Here is a 27,059-nt window from a genome sequence, read left to right on the forward strand (position 1 = left end):
TATTTTCTATATCTTCGCTGGTTTGCTGGAACTATTTTAGTATTCTTAGGCAGTGACTTTGTAATCATTTGAAGTGAAAAAATTGTATATGGATAGTGAAGCAAACTATTTCAAGTCAGAATATATAATTTACAATGTTCACAGTCCACCTATGGTACATTCTAACCAGTATCTGTACAAGCACACAGCATTTAACCTTCTGCAAAGGGACATTACTTGGGCGGCCATTTGAAACGCCAGAAAAAAAAACAACCCACAACAATATGTTGAAATTACAAATGTAGTGAGAACTGAGAGTTGTACTCGTACAACTACACTTTTGTATAAAATATTTTCATAGAATCTGTAAAGGTAATGTTTTCTGTTCTGAAATAAGACTAAATTTCAGCAGTACAGAAAATGTATTGTTGTTGTTGTTGCTCATTCTAAATGTAAACAAACATTGTTCTCAATCATTTGAGACGTGCCATGAGAAAACCAACATAGTGGCTTTGCGACCAGCATGGATCCAGACCAGCCTGCGCATCCGCGCAGTCTGGTCAGGATCCATGCTGTTCGCTAACAGTTTCTCCAATTCCAATAGGCTTTAAAAGCGAACAGCATGGATCCTGACCAGACTGCGCGGATGCGCAGGCTGGTCTGGATCCATGCTGGTCGCAAAGCCACTATGTTGGTTTTCCCATGGCACGGCTCATTTGTGTATATAATAAACAGAAAATTCAAATTTTTATCATTAATAATTAATGTGGTATGAAAAAAAATTATTTCACTCATGGCAATGCCACTTGTGAAACGTCTTATTTTCATAGTTACCATTGGATGAAAATCAAAACCTTATTCATGTAAAAAACTTGAATATCCTCTATTAATAGTGATGCAGATCTACGGATAGCGGGGTCATGAGTTCTATCCCCGAACATTTGTGACAATTTGATAAAAGACTTTGTGTCTGAAGTCGTTCGTCCTCCACCTCTGATTCATATGAGTATAAGTTGACAGTTATTGCTGAGAATAGGTTTGTACTGGTACAGAATCAAGTAACACTGGTTCTGTTCACTGCCTGTTATATAAGGGAAATGCTGTTGAAAAACTGCATTGAACCCTAACAAAAAATTTATTAGCAATGGAGTCATTAATCAAAATGAGCATGATCTGGCTCTGTGATAGGAATGTATGTACTGGATTTATGGATAGTTCTGCCACTTAAAAACTGTAGCCATTAATTGAGTAATTAAACAAGCCTTTACATGTAATACTCGAAACAGTGAAACAAGAGGTGTGAATATTTTCTTGAAGTGGCTAGAATGTTTTTGATTGCTAAAACATAGTAAGTAAAAGTAACAAATGTTCAGCTACAAAAATTTGGTCAAAACATATACATGTATAATTGTATAAAGTTTCTTCTTGTCGTGAACAAAATTAAAAAAAAATTCATTATACCCAGTGATTTGACCAGTTGTTTTGCATTTAGGTTAGATAAAGTTTGTATTCCATTGCTTAAGCAATTGATGTTGAAAATATATGTGGTGACTTAGTCCAATAAATGTATTGATTTTCTTCAATGTGCATCACATTAATTAAGAAGGACAAGCTGTGACTTTCTTGTGCGTCAATGAGTCAAATTATTGTTTAATTAAATTATCATATTTCCCATGTAAGCTTTCTGTACTTGCGCACCTTATTCATTTTTTTTTGTACTTCATTTTGAATCCGGTACTTTTATCCATAGTCATACCGGTACTGCATGTAAAAGAACATTTTGTTTTTAATAAGTACTGTATACCCCTCCCAGTTTATCCCTCACTTCATTTTTGGTCTTGAGATTTGTATTTAATCTAGATAATTTCAAGATATATTCCAAAGTTACTCCGTTAAAATCTAATAAAAAAAAACAACTGGGCTCGTTTCACAAAAGTTCATAAATTTTATCTTAAGTTGTGTCCTAAGTATGAACTTTTAAAATACATTTATTTTATAGGATATAACTTGTATCCTTTTAAAAAGGTGTTGTTAATTCAATTTTAGGACAAACCTGTCTTATTTTTGTTCCACTTAGATTCTAAAAATAGCCAAATAGTTAAACTGAATCTGCTTAAAGTGATGTACATGAAACACCTTACTCCTAAGTTCTTACTTTGTCCAGAGTATGTGTGTGTTCGGGTTTAATGTCTTTTTCGACAATTTTTCAGTCATATATACGACAGTGTCGACTTGTAGCAGTGAGCACATTGCCAAACTTTATAGTGCTGCCTCACTGGAATATCATACTGTACACATGTGACATGATACCCCACCCAGTCACATTGTACTGATACCAGGCTGACCAGTCCTAGTACTATTCTCTTTATGCTGAGCGCCAAGCGTCTCGAGGAAGCTACTAGTATCATTTTTATGCCTGCTAAGACGCGGCCAGGGAGTGAACCCACAACCTCCCACACTTGAAGCCTATGCTCTACCACTAGACTACCGGGGAGGTTTTGTCCTAAGCAGGCTTTGTGAAATAGGCCCCTGGAGTTTATTCAAATAAAACTAAATGTAGTTCCTGACAGAAGATTACTGTAAAATCAGTTAATTTCTTGGTTTTTGGCCGAAGTCGCTATTTAATAGGAATGTGAATTTGTAGTTTTCAAATTTTGAACATCAAAATCAAAATGAATATTACTTGTTCAGCTGGATATTAAACCTTACATGCTGGACACAATTGGCACTGCCTTTGCGACCAGTGGAGATTATGATCAACCTGCACATCTGTGCAGTCTGATCATGATCTGCACTGTTTGCTATTCAGACAGTATCTTTTTGGTATTGAGCACCCCTTTTTACAGTAAATGGTACTGTCCAAATTGAATGATAGACAAGTTCATTATAGAAATTTAGCAGGGTAAGGGTTAATTTCGTAGATAGACTCAACTGTGAAATCCACAAATATTTGTCACGAAATAAATGATTTCCAGTTACTGATATTTAATCTAAAAATATGTAGTCTAAAGAAAAGTCTTAAACTGCCCCGGCCACTTTTTTGAAAAATACTAAGCCCTCCTGTTATAGGTTATTTTTATTGTATATGATAATTATTATAATAGAACGACTAGGTCTGACAGATCAAGGAAAGAAACATGGATATCCTTGGACAACCTATAGATAAGGAAAGTTAAGTTAAGTTAAGTTAAAGGCAGTATGAATTGTTTATGACAGAATAGTTCAGTCTTCAAATAATGTAAAGATGCAAAATAAATGTTTACAGAGGTGACCATTTTATTAAGCACAGGTTAGAATCCAGCAAACATCAAGCTTTCTTTTCATTGAAATTTAGTTGCATAAAGTTTTATTTTGATTAAAATTATTAGCTCGTCTGATTTTTTTTAAAAATCTATGAAGTATTGTCGTCACTTGATCGGTAGGAGTAGGCCAAGAACCATAACTCTGATGTGCATTTTGGTAAAATTATGGGCCTTTTTGTACTTAGAAAATTTGAGTTCTTTGGTTAAAATTTTTGTTTAGGACCACCTTTTCTCAAACACTATAAGAGCTACAGCTTTGAAACTTTGCACACTTGTTTATCATCATTAGCTGACTATGTAGGCCAAGAACCATAACTCTAACCTGCATTTTGTCAGATTAATGGCCCTTTTTGTACTTAGAAATTCTGAACTATAACACTTCTCTTACATACTGACCAGCACTTGCAGACAAGAGGAAGGTTTAATTTGTACTAAAAAAAAACTTATGTTGCATGCAGATTTAAATTCACTGTTCTGTCAGTTTTTTTAATCGATTTTATGTTGTCAGTACAATTGCCAGAAGACAAAATGTTTTCAAAAAGCACATTAATTCAGGTAAAGCATTAGATAAAGTACCAGCACAATTTTGTATGTGGATTGGAGTGGACATATTAATATTTTTCAACATTGATTGAACAGAAGTATCTTTAAACTTTTAAATGTTGTATATTTGTTGTTAAGGCTGCACAAAGTTACTTATTGACATGTTGAACACATTGCCCAAAGCCTTGACTGTTACCTTAAACCTGCGAGACTGGACTATACATAGTCGTGTATCTTTAAACTTTATTCTAAAGAAGTATAAAATACACAGAATGGCAACAGGAGATAATCTCGCGTAAGCTCGTGTCAGCGCGTTATCTTATTGAAGCGTTTGCTGGCTTGATTACTTGTGATCAAATCAAAAGACACTTATTAAAGTATTACACTGGCGATACAGCCGGCACGTAATAAACTGAATCGGGTCCAATTTTCAAATGACAACTGTTGATTTCTCAGACTTCCAATCATAAATTCATTCCTTTCTCGTGTAGAAAATAATAATAACATTAAAAAGACACCATTATCATTATAAACAAACGATCCGATAGAAAGTTTTTCGTGACACAAATTTTTATCCTTCTGCAGTCTGTTTCATACACTGGTAAAATGAGATCTCATTCAGTTCCCACTTGATGTTGACGAGATTTGCTCTATATGCCTTTCACGTTGCCGATCTATTTATTTTTATAGCTCTTTGTTTATTGTTAATTTTTTTTAAGATATAAAGCTTACAAACTTAATTTTGATATTCTGAATGTTTCTTTGTTTTTTTTGGAGAGTCAGTGTTTTGGATTATGTTACCCCCCCCCCCCCCCCCCCCCCCCCCCCCCCCCTCCCCTCACTAAATTGGACAGAGAGTAATATTACATTATGCCCTTACCTGTCCATGAGAAATCTCATCCCAAAAATCGACCATATATTTTGTTGGGAGAATTCATTGAAAACATCACATACAGTAAGTTTTGGATTTGTGCCCCTTTGTATCAACCATTTTTGGGACAGACCATAAACTGTGTACACATTACTGGATAATTATATAACATTTTTTGTCACTAAAATTCAGGGTTTATTTATGCTGTTGTTTGTTTTTTTTTATCTTTGACTGATTCTTGATATATGAGGGATTATCAAGATCTTATGTCACTCGCAGCTTCCGTAAAACAATGTTTTTTAGCTCGACTATTCAAAGAAAAGGTAGAGCTTTAGGACTCGTCCACTTCTCAGCATCGGTGTCCACGTCCCATTTGTTTTTGTATGTAAGCTGGTATCTCAGGAACCACTTTTGAAAGTTCACACACATATTCAGTCTTCAACTGACTTACCATACACAGGTTCCATAAATGTATTTTGTCTTTTTACAAAATGATCCTCCTTTTTCGAAATAGAAATTTTTGGTTAAGATTTTGTATGTAAGCTGGTATCTCAGTACCCACTTATGGGAATGGATCGAAACTTCACACACTTCTGCACTGTGATGAGCTGACCTGCTTTCTGCAGGTTTCATAACTCTATTTTATATTCTTACAAAATGATGCCCCTTTTTTCGATTTTTATTTTCTTTCAGTTGTCAAGGCTGTTGAAAAGTCAGGCGTTGCTGTCATCCGACAGCTCTTGTTTATAAAAAGAGAAACAAAGATAATAATTAATAAACAGCAAAATAACAGTCATACAAAATTATATGATGCTGTATCAATCTGAAGTAATGTCTTTCTGTTATCTGTCGAGAAAACTTAGCTGACGTCTTTACAGGTTGTAGTTTGTTGCTTGACACTGCTTATATAGTGACAAAATAGTTCATTTCTGATGTCTACAACATTGGTGGCATGCGCCATTTGCCATTGGTGTGCTTTCAATCTATGCCAATATCTGTATAAGTATGCAATATTATGAATTTTTTAGGAAAATATTGCAGATAGACATAGAAACTTTGGTATGAAATGTTTTTGCTTTCTTTTTATTATACATATTTACATGATTCCAGTTATATCATCCCCATGTATAGTGAATACTGGCTGTGCATTTAGGCACATGTGACAAGTTTAAAAAAATATTTTACTTTTTTTGTAGTGATATAGGTGGGTCTAGAGCTCAGCCTAAGAAACTGCAGCGTGACAAGGCAACTGAGAGTGGCTGGGTTACATTTCTAAGTAAAGACACAGCAAGGGTAAGAATTTATATACATCTTCATGCATGCATGTGACGACTATTTATGATGATAGCTTAGTTTCTTTTAATTACAGTATAGATAATATTATTCTATTTCTTAATCTTCAAAAGGTATTATATATGTGCCAGGGATATTTAACTTGTACAAGGAGAATTCAGACAATTTTGAGACTGTCCATATAAAATATATAAAAAAAAACTGTATTTAAGCATATTGCTTACACCTTTCCCTCAAAATTCACCCCAAACAAAAATACACTTTTCCATCCAGGCTAATCATAGCCACATAGTAGTCTGTTTTTGGTATATTTTGCAAATACTGATACACGTTGCTACCAAGGGTACTTCTGGGTAGCGACGTCCAGCCAGCATTTTTTTCAGCAAAGAGAAAAAAATCACATGGATTTGGGTCAGGTGAATATGGAGGGTGTGGCAATTGCTTGACCTGTTGGTCCTGAAAATATTGCTGTACAATATTCCTCTTGTATGCAGATTACATTGTCATGAATAAGGCAGATGCCTCGTAAACCAGTTCGGGGATGATGTTTAACATAATTCATTCTGACCGATTTTAGAAATTTGTCCTTCTAAAACTTCCAGTAATTGATCTGTAGGGTGCACTGTGTAATTGCACAACATGGCCTTTTGAATTGTAGAAAATTGTGTATCTTTCAGTTCTTTTTGTGTTAATTGGTCATTCTTGCCCTTTCCTAAGCCACTGTTTGTTGTTTAGCCGCCTTTGAGGTTCGAAATGATATACCCATGTGTCATCCCCTGTGAGAATTTCATTAAATCTCCTTTCAACTGCTTTTTTGTGTATTTTTAGAAGTTTATTTGCAACATTGTACCCTTTTGGCTTTTTGCTCTTTGATCAAAAGATGGAGTATCCAGCTTGCAAACACATTCAATAGTTTTAAGTGTTTAGTCAGAATTTTATGAACACTTCTAAATGAAATGCCCAGTGATACAGCTATTCTGGAAACTCTACTCGAGTTTTCTGCTACAATGACTGCTGCAGTAGCAATGTTATGAGAGGATGCTAATGTTTTAGGGAACCCTACACAAGATATCAGATTGTAGAATACCCATACCCACCTATAAACAGTGGCTTTGGAATGGGTAGAATCACTGTTCTTGCAGAACCTGCTTCGCTGGTATATTCAGAGAACATCCCATCTTTATGTAGGACCTAATTTCCTTCTTACCTGGAGCCTCCATGCTTATGATAAAATAACACCAATGTATATGAGTGTGGTGTGTTAAAACACTTGCAATTCAGCTGTAATAAAATTAATTATGTGAAGATCTTTTGGGTATAATGACTCTTGAAACCAGTCCTAGAAGTCCATGGAAAAATCATACTTGTACCTGTAATAGTTACAGAAGCACTTCAGTCTCAAAATTTTCTGAATACCCCTCATATAAGTTAATTATGTCTCCCACAACACAGTGGTGTGGGAGACATATTGATTTACTCCAGTCTGTGTGTCTGTCTGTGTGTGTGTGTCTGTCACAAAGCTTGTCTGCACTCTAAGTCGAACATTTCTCATCGGATCTTCACCAAACTTGAACAAAATGTGTTTGACCATAAGACCTCGGCCAAGTTCGATAACTAGCCAAATCCGCTCAGGCACTTTAGAATTATGGCCCTTGAATTACTGATTGGATCCATTCGTCTAGACCATCCAGAGGAACTAGTCATTTTTAGCTTGACTATTCGAAGAATAGGGGAGCTATCCTACTCACACAAATGTTAAAGTTTGCGTACCACCCCAAATATTTTCAAAGTCCATTGAGATATTGCTTTGATATTTTGCATACTTGTTTACCATCATGACCCCAGTCTGTAAAAAGGAGGAGGCAACTCTATCAAGCACTTCGACTGAATTATGGCCCCTTTTCGACTTAGAATAAATGTTAAAGTTTGCATACCACCCCAAATATTTTCAAAGTCCATTGAGATATTGCTTTGATATTTTGCATACTTGTTTACCATCATGACCCCAGTCTGTAAAAAGGAGGAGGCAACTCTATCAAGCATTTTGACTGGATTATGGCCCCTTTTCGACTTAGAATAAATGTTAAAGTTTGCGTACCACCCCAAATATTTGCAAAGTCCATTGAGATATTGCTTTGATATTTTGCGTACTTGTTTACCATCATGACCCCAGTCTGTAAAAAGGAGGAGGCAACTCTATCAAGCATTTTGACTGAATTATGGCCCCTTTTCGACTTAGAATAAATGTTAAAGTTTGTGTACCACCGCAAATATTTTCAAAGTCCATTGAGATATTGCTTTGATATTTTGCATACTTGTTTACCATCATGACCTCAGTCTGTAAAAAGGAGGAGGCAACTCTATCAAGCATTTTGACTGAATTATGGCCCCTTTTTGACTTAGAATAAATGTTAAAGTTTGTGTACCACCGCAAATATTTTCAAAGTCCATTGAGATATTGCTTTGATATTTTGCATACTTGTTTACCATCATGACCTCAGTCTGTAAAAAGGAGGAGGCAACTCTATCAAGCATTTTGACTGAATTATGGCCCCTTTTTGACTTAGAATAAATGTTAAAGTTTGCGTACCACCGCAAATATTTTCAAAGTCCATTGAGATATTGCTTTGATATTTTGCATACTTGTTAACCATCATGACCCCAGTCTGTAAAAAGGAGGAGGCAACTCTATCAAGCATTTTGAATGGATTATGGCCCCTTTTCAATTTAGAATATGCTTATTGTAATGTTTAAGTTTTGCTCATTGCTTATATTATACTATCAAGCACTGAGAATAGTTGAGCGCGCTGTCCACTGACAGCTCTTGTTCACTGGGCAAGTGTGGGAGACATGCACTTTTCTCAAAAGCATCTCTAGTTATCTTTAAAATGGACTTGTGCATTAGCCAATTTTGCATAATTACAGCATTTTACAGTCCAACTTTGTTCACTGGAACTCCTAGGGCCCAGTGGAATTGTGTCATCAGTAGTTTGAGCCAACACAGTTTGCAGTTGTGCCTTATACAGTAAAACTAATAGCTTTTAAGCCCTGGTTTGAAAATAGATTGTGTTGAAGCGTACAGTTTTGGCATTGTGCATAATATCTAAAGAAGTCTTAATTGCTTGTCATTGAGCCTTTATTTTGCATTGGATTAATAAAATAAGAATAAATATAAAAGTTGGAGAAACATTAAACTGCAGGGCAGTTGTAAGATTCACAAGATGTGAAATGGTAATGCACTTCTGCAATGCGCTAACTGATTATTTCACTAAATACATTTTGCTTGTTCAGGCAAAACAGGTGTTACTTACACTATAACAACCACTGGAACCCGAGATATGGTTCTAAAGTTTCAGTCATCCAAGATCAGTCAATCTGAGGTAGAACAAAAAGTATTATACAGAGATTTTGCTGGAACCAGGACCCATATTCCTCCATGTTTAAAGCCTGAAACTTAGGTTAAAGATAATTATACCCCCACCAAACATGTTTGAGGGGGGTATATAGGAGTCAGTTTTGTCGCGTCCCGTCCCGTCCCGTCGCGTCCCGAAATCTATTATATCAGTTATTACCAAATGGATTTGATTCAAAGTTAAAATACATGTTCCACCTTATCACCCACATCATGTGACACAAGGTGCATAACTCTTGACACCAAGTTTTCATGAATTATGTCCCCTTTTACTTAGAATTTAAGGTTAATTTTGTTGTATTTTCACTATATCTCAGTTATTACTAAATGGATTTGATTCAAACTTAAAATAGATGTTCCACCTCATCACCCACATCATGTGACACAAGGTGCATAACTCTGACACCATTGTTTTATGAATTATGCCCCTTTTTACTTAGAATTTAAGGTTGATTTTGAGGTATTTTCACTATATCTCAGTTACTACTGAATAGATTTGATTCAAACTTAAAATAGATGTTCCACTTCATCACCCACATCATGTGCCCACATCATGTGACACAAGGTGCATAACTCTGACACCAAGTTTTCATGAATTATGTCCCCTTTTACTTAGAATTTAAGGTTAATTTTGTTGTATTTTCACTATATCTCAGTTATTACCAAATGGATATGATTAAAACTTAAAATAGTTGTTTCACCTCATCACCCAGATGATGTGACATAAGGTGCTTAACTCTGACATAAATTTTTTATGAATTATGTCCCCTTTTACTTAAAATTTAAGGTTGATTTTGATGTATTTTCACTATATCTCAATTATTACAAAATGGATTTGATTCAAACTTAAAATAGATGTTCCACCTCATCACCCACATCATGTGACACAAGGTGCATAACTCTGACACTAATTTTTCATGAATTAAGCCCCTTTTTACTTAGAATTTAAGGTTAATTTTGATGTATTTTCACTATATCTCAGTTACTACTGAATGGATTTGATTCAGACTTAAAATAGATGTTCCACCTCATCACCCACATCATGTGACACAAGGTGCATAACTCTGACACTAATTTTTCTTGAATTGTGTCCCCTTTTACCTAGAATTTAAGGTTAATTTTGATGTATTTTCACTATATCTCATTCTGATTGGCTTAGAGCCAAAGGGAAGTAACCTTTTTTTTAACTTTTGTACTGAGTTTCTTCCCCTTAAATTCCAGGAATAAGTCTATTTTTAGAAATCCTGTTTTTAGATTTTCAATATTTTAGGTATTTTTCTAACTTTTTTATTATAAGTCCTATGTAAAAAGTAAAAACATTTTTCTGTGGTAACATGGGTCGGTAAGACACTTTTTTGTATTCACTTTTAGTGTATCTCTAATATTAGAGATTTAATATATTTACTAGTATTACTATACTAGTATTATACTAGTATTACTTCTATGTGGAAACCTAGGATGAAGTACACCAAAGTATTTTTAAGATTTCTTATGGTTGCCATTCTTCTGTGACAAGACCGTATGGTGGGGGTATGAGTCACTCCTGTGACAGTTCTAGTTGAGGTTGTCATGACTTATTTTGTAACATATCTATACCAATGAAATTTTGCAGAGCTGTTTGTAGCTACATAATTTATATTCATGCAAAGTTTCATTACTGTCTGTGCTCAGGTGGCAGAGCAAAAAGTAAAAATGGCAGAGCAAAAAGAATATTGTTGATATTTTAAAGTCTAAATCTAAGTTGTAGCCTTTAAACATTGATGATAACAGGCTAAGAAGTTGAGCTTGACGGAAGGGAGGTATTTACATGATCCAAGTTCAGATGAAGTTTGACTGTCAAAAGTTATAAACAACTGTCTGTTAGATATTTTGAAATGTCATTTTCAGAAAGTTAATATATGTCCAAAAGTTACAGCGGTTGCAAATCAAAGTACAAAAAAGGTATTCCATTTTAAATGGTGAATATTGGGAAGTGTTTACCACATTTTTAGCTCACCTGTCATGTAGTGACAGGGTGAGCTTTTGTGATCCAATTTTGTCCGTCATCCGTCCGTCCGTCAACCATTCACAATTTCTTGTGAACACGATAGAGACCACATTTTGCAATCAGTTCTAATCAAACTTGTACACAACTTGTATTGGCATAATATCTTGGTTCCATTCGAAAACTGGCCAGATCCCATCATGGGTTCCAGAGTTATGGCCCCTTAAAGGGCCAAAATTTCCTATTTTTGGCTTGTGAACACGATAAGAGACCACATTAATTATTATTTTTGTAATCATCTTTAATCAAACTTGCACACAACTGGTTCTTTTTGAAAACTGGCCAGATCCTATCATGGGTTCCAGAGTTATGGCCCCTTAAAGGGCCAAAATTTCCTATTTTTGGCTTGTGAACATGATAAGAGACCACATTTTGCAATCAACTTCAATCAAACTTGCACACAACTTGTATTGGCATAATATCTTGGTTCCATTCGAAAACTGGCCAGATCCCATCATGGGTTCCAGAGTTATGGCCCCTTAAAGGGCCAAAATTTCCTATTTTTGGCTTGTGAACACGATAAGAGACCACATTTTGCAATCAACTTCAATCAAACTTGCACACAACTTGTATTGGCATAATATCTCGGTTCCTTTCGAAAACTGGCCAGATCCCATCATGGGTTCCAGAATTATGGCCCCTTAAAGGGCCAAAATTTGTTATTTTGGCTTTTGCAGCCATATAGAAACTTCATTTATGGTTTGATTTGATACAAACTTGCAAAATATCTTTAACAACAATAACTCTTGGATTCCATGATGAATCTTTCAGATCTATTCATAGGTTCTGGAGTTATGGCCTCGGATTGACCCCTGAAAGAGCCAAAATTTGTTAATTTTTACTTTGTGAACACGATAGAAGTGAAATTTTATATTTGATTTTAACCACACTTGCACACAACTTAAGTCACAATAAGATCTTGGTTCCTTTCAAAAACTGACTAGATTCCTTCATGAGTTCTAGAGTTACTGCCTCTGAATGGGGCAAAATTTTCTATATTGGCTGTTTCAGCCATAAAGAGGTTTCATTTATGCTTTGATTTGATACAAACTTGCACAGAATGATTATCTTGATGATCTCTAGGCCTGGATTGAAACTGGGTTATGTCGGGTCAAAAACTAGGTCATCAGGTCAGTTTTTTTGGTCCAATATTAATGAAAATTGGTCAGAATATTTGTCTCCATGAAATCACTAGGTAAAACATGTTTACACTATTATGGTGTGTTACTCAGGTGAGCGACTTAAGACCATCTTGGCCCTCTTGTTTATGGTGAATAGTTTGTACTCCATTTTGAATGGTGAATGTTGGGATGTGTTTACCACATTTTATATGGTGAATAGTTTTTACTCCATTTTGAATGGTGAAAGTTGGAAAGTGTTTACCACATTGTTTATGGTGAAAGTTTTTACAGTTTGAAAGTGTTTACCACAATTTATATTGTGGATAGTTTTTACAATTTGAATGGTGAAAGTTGGGAAGTGTTTACCACATTGTTTATGGTGAAAGTTTTTACAGTTTGAAAGTGTTTACCACAATTTATATTGTGAATAGTTTTTACACCATTTTGAATAGTGAAAGTTGGGAAAGGTTTTACCTTATTTTAAAAGGTGAAGGAATATTTTTACTCTGTTTTAAATAGCGATTGGTACAGAAGTGTAACTCCATTCCAGATGCTAGTATGATGGGAAAGGTTTACATTACTCCATTTTAAATGGTTTAAGCTAAGGTGTAATGTTGTTGCTTTTTTTCTCTATTTTTGGAGTTGCTTTTTTTTTATGTTGAATCAGTTAATATGGTGAATGTTGGGAAGCTAGGGTTGCTTAATATTTATGGTGAGTATTTCCTAAAGGTTTACCACGTTTCAGAACGCAAATATTTAGTTAGATAGATTCTTTATTATCACCAGCAAGGAGACCTACAGTTTTAGATAGTATTTAATCCTGTTTCCTGCATCTGTACTGAGATGATCATCAACCATCAGGTGTGGCAGCATGTTTCAAACAAATGAATTTTAAGTGCCAAGCACAAAGCATTCTTGGTACATAACCAAATGTCAGACAGATATTTAAAATGTCAAATTATCCACTATTGAATACTGTCTCTTGATTCTATAAATAATTTGCCATATTGTTTGCCTTAACAGTTGTTTTATGGGTAAATATTAGTAATTTATTCTTCCAACCAGTAATATACAAAATAGAAAATTATAAACATGTTGTTTGTTCATTGAAATTAGATGGCATTGGGTACAAATAACATTCAGAAAAAAAAAGAAAATTATGGAATCGGCATAGTAAATTTTAAACTACTTTATGAATACTTTGTGTCATAATATTTTAATTGCTACTTTATCTTCCAAATTTTCTTAAAATGGCGTAGAGGAAAGCTTTCATTTCTTATGTCTATTATTTGACAGTATATTCTGCATGAAAACACAAAAAATGACCAGTTAAATTTTTGAAAATTACCGGAGTGTTTATGTCATTTTAATAAACTGATAAAAAACAATTACTGAAATACACTTATTATCTTTAAACAATTAATAGAAAGAACAAACAACAATACAATACAATACCAATTTTATTTAAAGTCGGTGGCAGTGCATATAAATAACAAGAAAATAAGAATGATTGGGTGGCATAAAAGTATGGGTGCCTGCAGGAAGGATGATAGTCCAACTAATAAGACGGCAATATAATATTGGGATGGCAACTATGAAATATCAGAATCATTAAACAAGCCGTCCCCCTAAGCTTGGGTGATAATTTATCAAGCCTTACCCTAGGCCAACAGCCTGAATATGGGATGGATGGACCTGAGATGATAATGAAGAGAGAGTGTTTATTTGTATATCATCCTGGGAGGTGGTTATGAAATGGGATGATTATAATTATTGTTGTTCACTGTTAGGCACTCCAAGAATCTTTGATGTTGTATAAGTCATTAAACTAAGCCTTCATTATATGATGATAATATTAAGCTTGACTATTCAAAATTGTGAGAGTTCTTGTACACATGTTACAGTTTGCAGCAGCGGCATCATACTTTAGTATAAGTTTTGCATGCAAGACCATACCTCAGTAACGATTGAAACTTCATCAAACATACTAAATTTAACCAAGTTAGATAAGTTTTGTTTGAAATCAATGTGAATTATGGCCCCCTTTGTTGAACTTTGAAATTGATTAATTAATAGTACACTAGTGTATTGTCTGATGGACAGCTGTTGTTTATATTTTGTTTCATGGTAAAGGTAATATATTATGTTATATATGTATATTATATGCTATATTCAGCCTGCCTTCCATTTGATGGCCAAGGTAACATAACTCCTGTTGTATGTGATGGTCAGAATGTGGGGATGGACATCAGTTTGACTCGAGCTGATTTGTCTCTTGATTTAAAGTTTCTTGCTCAAAGATAGGATGAACTTGGAAAGTGTGCATTTATGCAGACATAAAGCTATAAAAATGTTTATTAATTTTGAAAGTGAGAAGTAACAATAGAATTGACAAAGCTATCCTAAATAAATCACATAGAATATCATTTTATTCATGATTTCAGAAGTATTTTTCATTAGCAAATTTAGTGAAATATGGTGTATACAGTGAAACCTCAATTATCTGAACCCCGCTAATCTGAAAAACTCTCTGAACCGAACAAATTATTTGGTCCTTATATTTACTTTCATTCTCTGTTGTGAAAATCGAAACCTCCCTACTCTGAGCCTTTATTTCTGACTCGAGTATGTTCAGATTTGAAAGGTTCCGCAGTATATACCAGTTATGGATCCTTTGGCGAAATAACTTTATCTTACTGTAAATAGTTGCAATTTGGAAAAGGAAGAATATTTCATCCATTGTTTGTGTTGTAATTTTATTATTACCATCTGTGTGAACCTTCTTTACATTACAATTGGTTTTCATTATTTGATATTATGATATTGAATTTATATTTTATGTTACCTACTGTTAATTAAATGATTTGATTTTATTCATTTTATATAGCTGTGTTAAACTTTTCACAAAACTATGTAAAAAAAAAAAAGTATTTCATTGCATGTTCACTTTTTAAATCACCTTGCATTATGGCACCAGAGATTTCACTTACAGTTACTAGTGATTTCATAAGTCTTTAAAACACTGTGGACCTGAAAAGTCATCAAACCACACAGGATTTGTTATTCAGCATGTAAAGTTGTGCACCTGTTTTTTTAGGGTTTTTTTTATTTCTCTCAGCCAGACCAGAGTTATTGTCCTTGACTTATATGCTTATATGCTTAGAAATGACCTAAAGATTTGTATCTCAGAAAGCATTTGGCCTAGAGTCATGAAGTATCATAGAAGTATTATTCAGCATAGGAAGTTGTGCACCTTGCATTTTGTCCCAGATTTCTAGCAGTCAGACCAGAATATTGCCCTTGATTGTCAAAAATATATGCATAAAGGGCATACAAGTTTGTGTCGCATGTATCGCAAAAAAAGTTTGACCTAGAGTCATAAAACATTAGAGGATTGTTATATAGCATTGTGAAGTTGCACCTAGTGTTTTGTTTGGGGACTAGAGCAGCTTTGGTCCTTGACCTAGTGAAAAATACACATAAAGTGCTTAAACATTTATGTAGCATATTTTTAAAAAATATTTCACCTGGAATCATAAAAACATTATGTAGTATTGTCCAGCATGTGAATTTGTGCAACTGAGTCTTTTTTAGTGGATTTCACTCTGCAAGACTCAAAGAGTTATGGCCCTTGACTTACTCAAAAATACACATTAAGGGCATCAAAGTTTGTGTACCATGTATCTAAAAATGTACTTGAAATACCGTGTTCACACTAGCAGAACGGTTTTATTTTTATTAGGCACTAATTGGCTATAATTGGTATTTGACATTCAAAACCCATCAAAATATAATCTAGTTTGCGTCCACACTAGGCAAAGAAATGTGGTTTAAATATATACATGCAATGTTGGAAGTTAACAAATTTCTTGCAATAAGCTAAAAAGGTTACAAAGAATTGAGGCTAACAGAAACAAAAAGGGGTCATCAATATTTAAACTTCTGTGTTCATCTAAGAATTTCTGTTCATTCCATCTATTGTCCATTTTGAGCGTCAGCATGACTCAATATCGCAATTTAATGTTTTTGTTTCAACAACAGTCCAATTACTTTTGCCAGCCACAGCATCAATTGTTTGATACAAAAGAGAAACACATGGTATTCTTCCTCCAAAAGGTAAGATCTGTAGATTTGGGATTGTAAAACCAGTTATAACCCACATTTGCGTTCACATTTGTAAAATAATGTAGCATTACTTTTTAATGTAGTATTAAAACCACCTCCCGAGGTAGTTTTAATGCTACATTACAGAAACCACTTGACCTTTACAAAATTCACGTTTAACACCACATATAGTGTGGACGCAAACGAGTTTAAAAAATAAACCCAAGTTAATGTAGGATTAAAAACGTAGTCTGAACACGGTAAAAGAGTCATAAAACATTAGAGGATTGTTATGTAGCATGTGAAATTGTGCACCTGGTGTTCTGATTGGGATTTCACTCAGTCAGACCAGAGTTATGGTCCTTGACTTGGGGAAAAATACACATAAAGTGCTTAAAAGTTTATGTTGCATATACCTTAAAACATCCAGAGTCATGAAACCATCACAGTGGCAGGAAGTGGAGACACCAGTGTCCTGTGGATACACATCTAGTTTCTTCTATCTTCTTTTTATTCTATCAGTTTTGTTATCTGTACAGGTATATAGTGTTAGGTAGGAAAAATTCCAGTTACAGTCAAACCTTGAGCTAAAACTCACCTAAAACATAAATCACATGTCTCTATATACCACTAGTTCCAATATATATATTTGCAGTGTATTTTATTAGCCTGTATATAAAAACAAAGATCACTAGTGTGAGTATGGTCTTTATATACAGGTTGTACATTTTAAAATATTAATACAAGTAACATAAAACAGGGCTCTAACGTTGGTGGTCAGGGGTTCATTTATGTATCCATGTAATTATAAGTGGGATGAAAGTGGAAAAATTGCTAAATATTTGTTTTGTTTTTACAGGCTTGATATTATGTTATATTTCAGTGATACATGAAGTCTGAAATCTGTATGTATAACATTTTAAGACTGGACGAAATATGTAGTATTCATTTAAGAAGGTGTTTTGTCTTTTTCAAGTTAACAATTTCTGCTTGTTGGCTATTACTTTTCCTTTTTCAATTTCTAAGTTGCATTGAACAAACAGTTGAAACATATTATCACTCTGTACATGGCAGACAAATCTTTTTTGCTAGGAAACTGGTTTATGGCATGTGGGAACTACAAGTCTCAGCACTTCTTGCTGAAGGCGGGTCAATATTAAAAATGTAAATGTAATTCAACAAGCTGTTTGCGATATTATTTTAGGTCAGTAAGAGACTCAGTACAACACAGAGGCTAATAAACAGATCACATGTCAGACGACCTTTACACACAACCGGGCGCAACTCTGCCCAATCATCTACTGGAGGAAGCCAGCAGGGCAGTAATACAGGTATGTAATTTATGGCCTAGCTTATAATATTGTACATATATAATCTTTTAAGTTGTTTCTTCATATCCTGTACATTACAAGATTACATAGAACATTTTTAGCTCATCTGATTTTTTGAAAAAAAAGATGTGTTATTGTCATCACTTGATGGGCGTCGGTGTCAGCCTGGCGTTGCCTGGTTAAGTTTTATGTTTAGGTCAACTTTTCTCCTAAACTATCAAAGCTATTGCTTTGAAACTTGCAACACTTGTTCACCATCAATAGCTTACCCTGTACAGCAAGAAACATAACTCCATCCTGCTTTTTGCAAGAATTATGGCCCCTTTTGTACTTAGAAAATATCAGATTTCTTGGTTAAGTTTTATGTTTAGGTAAACTTTTCTCCTAAACTATCAAAGCTATTGCTTTGAAACTTGCAGCACTTGTTTGCCATCAATAGCTTACCCTGTACAGCAAGAAACATAACTCTATCCTGCTTTTTGCAAGAATTATGGCCCCTTTTGGACTTAGAAAATCAGATTTCTTGGTTAAGTTTTGTGTTTAGGTCAGCTTTTCTCCTAAACTATCAAAGCTATTGCTTTAAAACTTGCAATACTTGTTCACCATCATAAGCTGACCCTGTACAGCAAGAAACATAACTCCATCCTGCTTTTTGCAAGAATTATGGCCCCTTTTGGACTTAGAAAACATCAGATTTCTTGGTTAAGTTTTGTGTTTAGGTCAGCTTTTCTCCTAAACTATCAAAGCTATTGCTTTGAAACCTGCAACAGTTGTTCACCATCAATAGCTGACCATGTACAGGAAGAAACATGACTCCAGCCTGCTTTTTGCAAGAATTATGGCCCCTTTTGGACTAATATCAGATTTATTGGTTAAGTTTTATGTTTAGGTAAACTTTTCTCCTAAAGTATCAAAGCTATTGCTTTTAAACATGCAACAGTTGTTCACCATCATAAGCTGACTATACAGCAAGAAACATAACTCCATCCTGCTTTTTGCAAGAATTATGGCCGTTTTTGGACTTAGAAAATCATGGGTAGGACAGTATTTCTATTATACAGAGACAAAAAATCAGATGAGCATCTGCACCTGCAAGACGGTGCTCTTGTATTATATCTTCATGTTGTACATTATTTATGAGATTATAATTTTAGAACATTTTATTTTATCCTGTACATTACAAGATTATACAGAACAAAATAAAGTCCTGCTCGCATAGACATGACCTTTGGTGTACAATAATTATATGCTATGAAGTTTGCACAAGGCAATAATTATATATACATTGGTACATCATACTGTCAGACATGACAATTCTACATATGAACAGGTCTATAACATGGTTATCACGCCTTACACAAAAACTGTCAAGGTCTAGCAAGTTCAGATATTGTATAATGTTTCCTTATTTAGACCTGATGAAATTTAGCATGTATAACAGATGTACTTATATGATGACAGCTTTGCTGTCTGTATAATCAGAACAAATTGTAGTTTACAGAAACAAGTTAAACTGTTCATAACTTTTAACAGTCCAAAAGATCACAACATGGTATGAGATATATATAATGGACTAACACGTTTGTTACCGACAACACAGTCATTCATTCAGACCTTAGAAGTAGTTTTCTCGAACATGAAATTAAAACCAGTCGGAGTTCAGTTAGTCTGAATTACTCCCCTTTGTTTCCAGTGTGCCATTTGCATTTCAATAACTCAAAGAAACACTATGATTATTGGTCTATAGTCACACCTAAGGATGTTAGTGAAACAAATATGATTGTGGTTTTAGATGACCTACAGTAACGGATTTGTGAGCTCTGTGACATGCATTTCAGGATGAAAATTAATGAAACTGATTTAATTAATAGCAGAGTGGTAGATGGTCAGAAATCACATCTTTATGTGACTGACATCCCTACATGTAGGTGTAAAGATGGATAAGATTTTTATATAGCAGACTTGGCTGAACCCCAAGTATTATGTAGATTTAAGATATGTTTTAAATTTGATATACTTGTTTCAGTGGTGTCAGATAGGTAAAAATTTAGTTAATAGGTGTAGTATGTACATGCAGCATGTAAATATAATGCATTTAATGCAAAAAGAAAACAATAATTTTCAATAATTAATAGAGTAGATCTCAAAGCTTGAATTTAATCATATTTTTGAAACTGGGATTTTCAGCAGTCTATGTGAAAATGTCTGTCAGAAAATGTACATGCATGGACTTGATGCCAGAAAATGTACATGCATGGACTTGATGCCAGAAAATGTACATGCATGGACTTTATGTCAGAAAATTCAGTGGATAGCACATTTCTTGCTTTTGCACTGAGCAAACATCACTAATGAATTTCAACTTGACTATTTGAAGAATATTAAGAGCTATTCTACTCACCCATTGGCATCACACATTGCATCCTTCCCATCAAACATGCTTACATAACCAAGTAAGATAACTCTTGGATGGAATCATTTCAAATTAGGTCCTGATTTGACGTAAAAATATTGATAGTAGTTGTTATCATTGCAATAATAAAATTTTACAGAGTTTGAATTTGTAAGTTTATTAAGGGGAAATACTCGAAGTGTGTTGTTATATCAACACAGTAATTATTATAGCGCAGTTAACGCTAGTTGCTACTGTGCTAATTTATAGCTCCACAGTTAAATGTACTGGTACATAAAATTTAGAACAAAGTGCATTTATATCACATTTATCACAACTGAATACTGATAGGTTCTGGACATGAAAAAATGTGAAGTTAAATAGTGCATGTCAACAAGTTTGCTGTGATAAAAAATGAGAGAAAAAATTGATGCAGTTTTAGATATAAGCTGCATGGTGTGCTAATATTTTTTCTTTTATATATATTTTGTAATTGTAAAGTAATGTTTTATTGATTTCCAGAAAGAGGCCCGTCTCCTTTTGGTCATGGTGCCAATAAAATTCCACTTAAACTTGCCTCATTGCTAAAACCTAAAATAACAATGGATAGATCTGGTTCCGCAGACCTTGGGAGCATGGATCCTTCTGCAGCAGACGGACACCATGTGCCTGCTGGAGCCCATAATCTGGCTTCTTTAATAAAAGCTAAACTCCCTGAGCAACCAGCTACCAAGCCTGCTACCTCTCCCGCTGTGTCTACGTTAACAAAACGTAAATCCGTTGATTGGTCAGAACAAGTAGTAGATAACTCAGCCCCAAAGTCAAAATTTGGTGCACTTTTTAAAAACAAAAATACAGATGAAAATAGGTCAAAGTCTCCAACACCACCTAATGTGCATTCCTCGATTAAATCGAAAGGTGATTCACAATCATTGGCTAAACCCCATTCAGAACCACAAGCAGGTCCTCAGAATAACCTGAAAACGGTCCCTCAGTCTTTTCCGAGAAGATCACCTTCCCCATCAATGATGAAATCACCACTAGGAGGAGCTGCAAGCCTTGGCCAATTTTTGGAGCTCAAAATGAGAGGAGGTATTCTGCCGATTGAGCCCTGCCTGCTCATTTAGCACTGCCTGCTCATTGTTTAGTCTGCCATGTTCAGTACTTCAGTACACAGTAGCTTGGAGTGAATAATGTGTATGTGTAAAAATAATTTAGAATTCAGAAGATTGTTTTAGGTTGTTTTTTAGCTTACTCGAACCAAAGGTTCAGGGTGAGCTATTGTGATTGTGCTATGTTCGTAATCCGACATTCACTTTTTGCCTAAAAAGAGTTTTCCTCATAACATCAGTAAATTTCATCAGAATTATCCTTGCATGGACCTCTCACAAGTTTGTTTAAATGGTTCATCTTGCTTCTTTTTTGGAGTTGCCAGAGCTAAAAAAGATTTAAGAACCTTTTAATGCCTTTTTTCTCGTGAATCACTAGATGGATCATCACCAAACTTGACTTGTAGAATTCTTGTGAGATCCTCCCTGAAATTTGTTCACATGGTTCTGCTTGGCCTTTTTTAGGTGCCAAAAGAGCTAAAAATAGAACTATTAAATAACTTCTACTCTTGAACCACATAATGGATCAAGACCAAACTAAGTGTGTAGCATTCTTATAAGGTGTTATCTCAAATATATTCAGATGGTTCGCCTTGTCCCTTTCAAGGTCCGCCAGACCTAAAACAATCTTTTCCCATAAATTACTAGATGTATCTTCATCAACATGTTCCGGTTTCCACTGGTTTATGCACTCTGATAAAGGATTTACATATTTATATTGCTTTTTATGGAAATCTTTCTGTAGATGAAATATTATTCAGAACATTTCAAATATTTTTTTGCTGTACAAAATGTGTTGCTTTCATGCTAGTGACGTGGTCACACAGCTTACTTGGGTGGCTTCTTGTATGGGAAATAACTGGCATATTTTATGCTAAGTAGAATTGTACCCTTTCATGCTGCAGTGTGACATGATACATATTCAAGGCTAAGGACAGGTGAGCGATATAGGGCCATCATGGCTCTCTTGTGTTTAAATTTAAAGCATCAGTGGAGAATAACCAGATGAATTTGCAGATGTAGCCATTTTGCAAAACTTTATGGTATTATTTCAGAATTGATACAAATTTATAAAATTTGGTCCACGGTTAAAGAAATATTTTTAAACCAGTCTAAAACAATTTTTCCATTGGTCCGCTTCAACCAGTCAGATACTAGACTGGTCACCTTCCCAGAATCTTTTCTATATTGATGTACATTGCTTGCCCAGCTCAGTAGGAGAGCTTTTTTGTGTTTAAATATATTAACTATCAAAAAGTTGTTAATTCTCACATACATGTTTGTGTACATCTTTATAGACTATTGTAACTTTTAGATTGCTCCTATTTTATTAGGGATCTTATAGGGATGAAAATGAGATTTTATGGAACAAGCTATTAATTGCACCAAAAATCTTTTTATTCCTTTGGGCATTAGGCTTTAATCTCAAGCCTCTACTCTCAAGAAAGATGGAGGCATACTGGCTCATTTTCTACACCAGACTTTATCAGATTTAAGTTCATCTATGTATATTCTTTGAAATATGTCAATATTCCTATCTAGTCAAACTATTCAGTCTGGTGTTTGTTAAGGCCAGATGTGCCAAAATAAAAGAATGTGTAAACAACTTTGTTTTATTTACCAATATAGGAATGGAGTATAAATTAGGGATCTTATCATATATTTTGAAATAATCAGATAGATTTTGCAAAAAATCCAGAAAAAGCAATAGATTTTAACTGACTGAAGATTGCATTCAGATCAGTGTGATAACATCGGACACTGGTATGCATTATATACAAAACATTCAATTTATTTATTGTGTGTTTTATTTGACCTGGCGGGGCTGAGATAATCTCTGACTTAAGCAAATAATGGTAATCTCAAAAAACAAGCAAAATGGAGCAATATAATACACTGAACTGCAAAATAAACGCAACGGTTGGGGAAACACATATAATTCGAAAATAAACAATTCAAATGATGAATAACGAGTTTATTTCATTTCATTGGTACCTTACCTACATACTGTGTAAATTTCATTAAAATATATCAACAAATAACCCCGATTTCATTATGTCAAAGTTGATTACCCACAAGTTCAATTTTCACTCATTGTCAATATCTCGTGTATCCTCCATTGGCCTGAATACAAGCAACACATCTACGTCTCATGAAGCCAGTTAAATTCGCGATATCGTTCTGTGGAATATTGTTCCACTCTTGGATAAGAGCCTGACGTAACTGTTGAAGGTTGTTCGGTGGTGTTGACGTGCATACACGCGTGTTTTGAGCTCCACCCAGATGTTCTGTATCAGTGCCAGGTCTGGTGACAAGGACGACCAGTCCAGGACATTAACATTATTGTTTCCTAGAAAGTTAGTTGTTAGGTTTGCCGTGTGAGGCCTTGCATTATCATGCTGGTATATGCCACCGAGTAGGTTCTGTCCCATATACAGGATCACTTTCGGTTGGAGAACGTCATTTACGTACCTATGGGCGGTGACGTTGCCATTGAGAATTACTAGATTAGTACGTCCAAATTGGGACATACCAGCCCAAATGTGCACGCTTCCACCGCCCCACCGGTCATACCTCTGTACACACTGATCTGCTACTCACTCAGCACATGCGCGCCATACACGTACACGTCTATCCAGCCGGTTGAGGTTGACCTTGGAATTGTCTGAAAATAGCACTTGACCCCATTGCTTGCGGGTAAATCGTAGATGTATCGTAGCCCAGTTCAAACGCCCCTGCCGATGTTTAGCAGTGAGAATTAATCCTTACTTCGGGCGTCTAGCCTTGAAACCAATAGCATATAGCAGACGGTGTATCGTATCATCGCTGACATAATGTCTACAATGAACAGATATGCAATTAGTACAAGTACATGCACATTACGTTATTTGTATCATTGTATGAAGTAGTGCACCGAATCGCATATGAAATACTATTAATATGACTTCATTGCGTTATTTGTTTAATTGATACCAACAAGGTTGATACATATAACTGGTTATTTATTTAAAATAAAGAATGTTTAATTGCAATGTTAATGTTTTGTACATGTATATGAGACTCACCCATTAATCCCAATAGTATTCCTGATGGTAGTTGTGGCTTTGAGGAATCTGTCCTGACGGTGGGCAGCTTGCACCTGTGCGTCTTGTGCCGGTGTTGTCACTTTGGGACGTCCTGTCCTTGGTCGATCCTGAACATTACCAGTTTGTAATAGACGTTAATTGATGGAGTCTTACAATCGTCGAAGCATAACAACCTAATGCTGCAGCTATACGTCTCGTGGACATTCCGGCATGTAGAATTCCATCAGCCTGATTTCGCAAATTATCCGGAAGTCGTGCCATTGCAAAAGACTATTTATGTCAGCTAAAAATCTTTTGGGGTGTTTTTTTAATTGTAAAATCATAACAGGTCACGAAATTAGCGATTTTTAAAAAATAATTTACTTACTTTCAGCGCGCACGTGCAAAACGTGCTTTTCGTATTGTTGTGCCATTCAGGTGTCACGGTACGATGATTTCAATAAATTTTAGTGGCATAGTAATATTTTACATGTATAAATAATATTCAAATAAAAAATAAAGTAAAGTGTATTTATGGCAGAAATATTCAAAAAAGAAATGTGTTGCGTTTATTTTGTGGTTCGGTGTAATTATTGCTTAATTCCGTAATCTTTTGGTATATCCAACGACTAAAACTCAACACTACATTGGTTACAATGTAAGGTAGATAGCCACTGAATAAGAAATCAGGTTGCTGAAATATATACTACATAATTATATAACCTGCACAATAATGCAGTGGACCGTCGTGAAACCCCGCCCCGCCAGGTCGATTAAACGCTCAATACATGGATTGTATAAACCTTACTGAACATGGCAGACTAGTGTTTAATTGTTGATGACTAGCTTTTCCCCATATTGTTCCCTTTGTCTTAATGTCCAGTGTGATTATAACAAGTACAGCCCATTGACCAACTGTTTATCTTTCAGCATGTTTATTTTTTTAACATTGCTCATTAACATTTTGTTGCATTCACCATTCAGCGCTAAGCACAGAAACCTTAATCTCTAACAGTATGGCTGATTTTGATTTTATAACAAACTCATGTCAAAGTTTTAAAGTTGCAATATTTTCAAACTGAGTTTAATGAAGCATTTAAACAATTTGAAAATTTAAAAATTTACAGGTGAAGCTGCTATTTTAAACAACGGAAATCCCAGAAAATGTCTGCTGTTCAACAAAGAAATAAATACAGTTGTTTGCTTTAATGGCCTTAGTATCTGTTTTACAAAATGAAATTTGATATTCGGTAATTTTCGTTGTCTGTGATAATATGCTTCTGATTTTGTAAAGGAAAACATATAACATATACTTTATATAAAAAAAGTCGGTAAAATCCTTGTGCAGGAATTCACGATTGAAAGTGCTTGCAGTGAAATATTTAAATTACTGAAAAAAATCAGAAGTCTACTGCTGTTTTTCCGTGGAAATTGAACTTTTCATACTTTATATATATAATTATAATTACTATGTTCTGCAGGGTAAAAATGAAAGTATTCTGTTTATATTAATCATTGTAGGACTAAACACACTGACAAGTCAGATGTCGTCACTAGCTGCACGTAATCGTGATGATGATATGTCACCAAGGATAGAGGACGAGGAAGATCAAATGTATAACAAAAGTAGGTCAAGAACAAGAAGTAGTCATGACAATAGATAGATCATGAACAACAAGGATTGAGAAAATATTCATGACATAAAGACATGAACAACAAAAATAGAACTGACACAAAGTGGCCATACCAGTAAAAATATGTCATGAACCAATACTAGAATAGAGTCAGATTGAACGATAGTCAAAAATCAGATACATTGGAACAACAAATAGTGAAGAGTTATCCGAAATTATTCCACGTTGTATAATGATTGAAGGTTTCTTGACCATGAGTTAAATAAATTGGGTCCAGATTATTCGGATAGGGATCATATGAATATCTGCCAGTCATAAACAACAGTTACTGTTGCAGTAATTTATGAAATATTTGATAATGTCACGGTATGATATAAAGGTATAAATATTGAACGAGAGTTATTTATGATTGACCAGGAGCCTAAGTGAGTCATGGACTGGTAAATTGGCTCATATGTATTTAAGAGGATCATTAACAGGAGCAGCTTAAACAAATCGTGAGCAAAGAAAATAGGCCATGAACAAGAGAATTTTCCTAAACATTTACCACTGTTCTATATCAACATTTTCAGGTATTTTCAAATTTCTTGATGAATATTATGAAAGTCTGAAGACAGAGGAGGAAGCCAAGAAGATTAAAGAACAAGACAACAAGTCTCCCTCCAGTACCCCACCCACAACACCATTACCTGAGAAAAAGTTTGTACAAGTTTTCTAAAGATTTAAAATTTATACAGAATGCCATAATATCTAAATACAGCAACCTCTTTCTCCCGGTTTCTAGATAATTTGGTAAATGAATTTGAATAATATTTGTCTGCGAAGTATAAAACATTCCAAGTGAAAATTCACTTAACCC

The 27,059-nt window shown here is 34.7% G+C and overlaps 1 protein-coding gene across 8 annotated transcripts in view; it reads left to right on the forward strand.

Annotated features, from left to right (window-relative positions):
- The window catches only part of LOC123540234 (coiled-coil domain-containing protein 60-like), a 98,044-nt gene that overhangs the window by 54,964 nt on the left and 16,021 nt on the right, over positions 1–27,059 (forward strand). For 4 of the 8 annotated variants that reach the window (XM_053527300.1, XM_053527295.1, XM_053527296.1 and 1 more), the window contains 6 exons: positions 5,892–5,988; positions 11,288–11,341; positions 17,874–18,000; positions 20,915–21,484; positions 26,088–26,192; positions 26,773–26,899. In XM_053527300.1, the coding sequence (XP_053383275.1) occupies positions 5,892–5,988; positions 11,288–11,341; positions 17,874–18,000; positions 20,915–21,484; positions 26,088–26,192; positions 26,773–26,899 (1,080 nt within the window). The remainder of the gene's footprint in view (positions 1–5,891; positions 5,989–11,287; positions 11,342–17,873; positions 18,001–20,914; positions 21,485–26,087; positions 26,193–26,772; positions 26,900–27,059) is intronic. The other 4 variants (XM_053527298.1, XM_053527299.1, XM_053527301.1 and 1 more) reach the window with 3 other exon arrangements.

This window comes from Mercenaria mercenaria, chromosome 16 (genome assembly GCF_021730395.1).
Source record: "Mercenaria mercenaria strain notata chromosome 16, MADL_Memer_1, whole genome shotgun sequence".
NCBI classification, from domain to species: domain Eukaryota; kingdom Metazoa; phylum Mollusca; class Bivalvia; order Venerida; family Veneridae; genus Mercenaria; species Mercenaria mercenaria.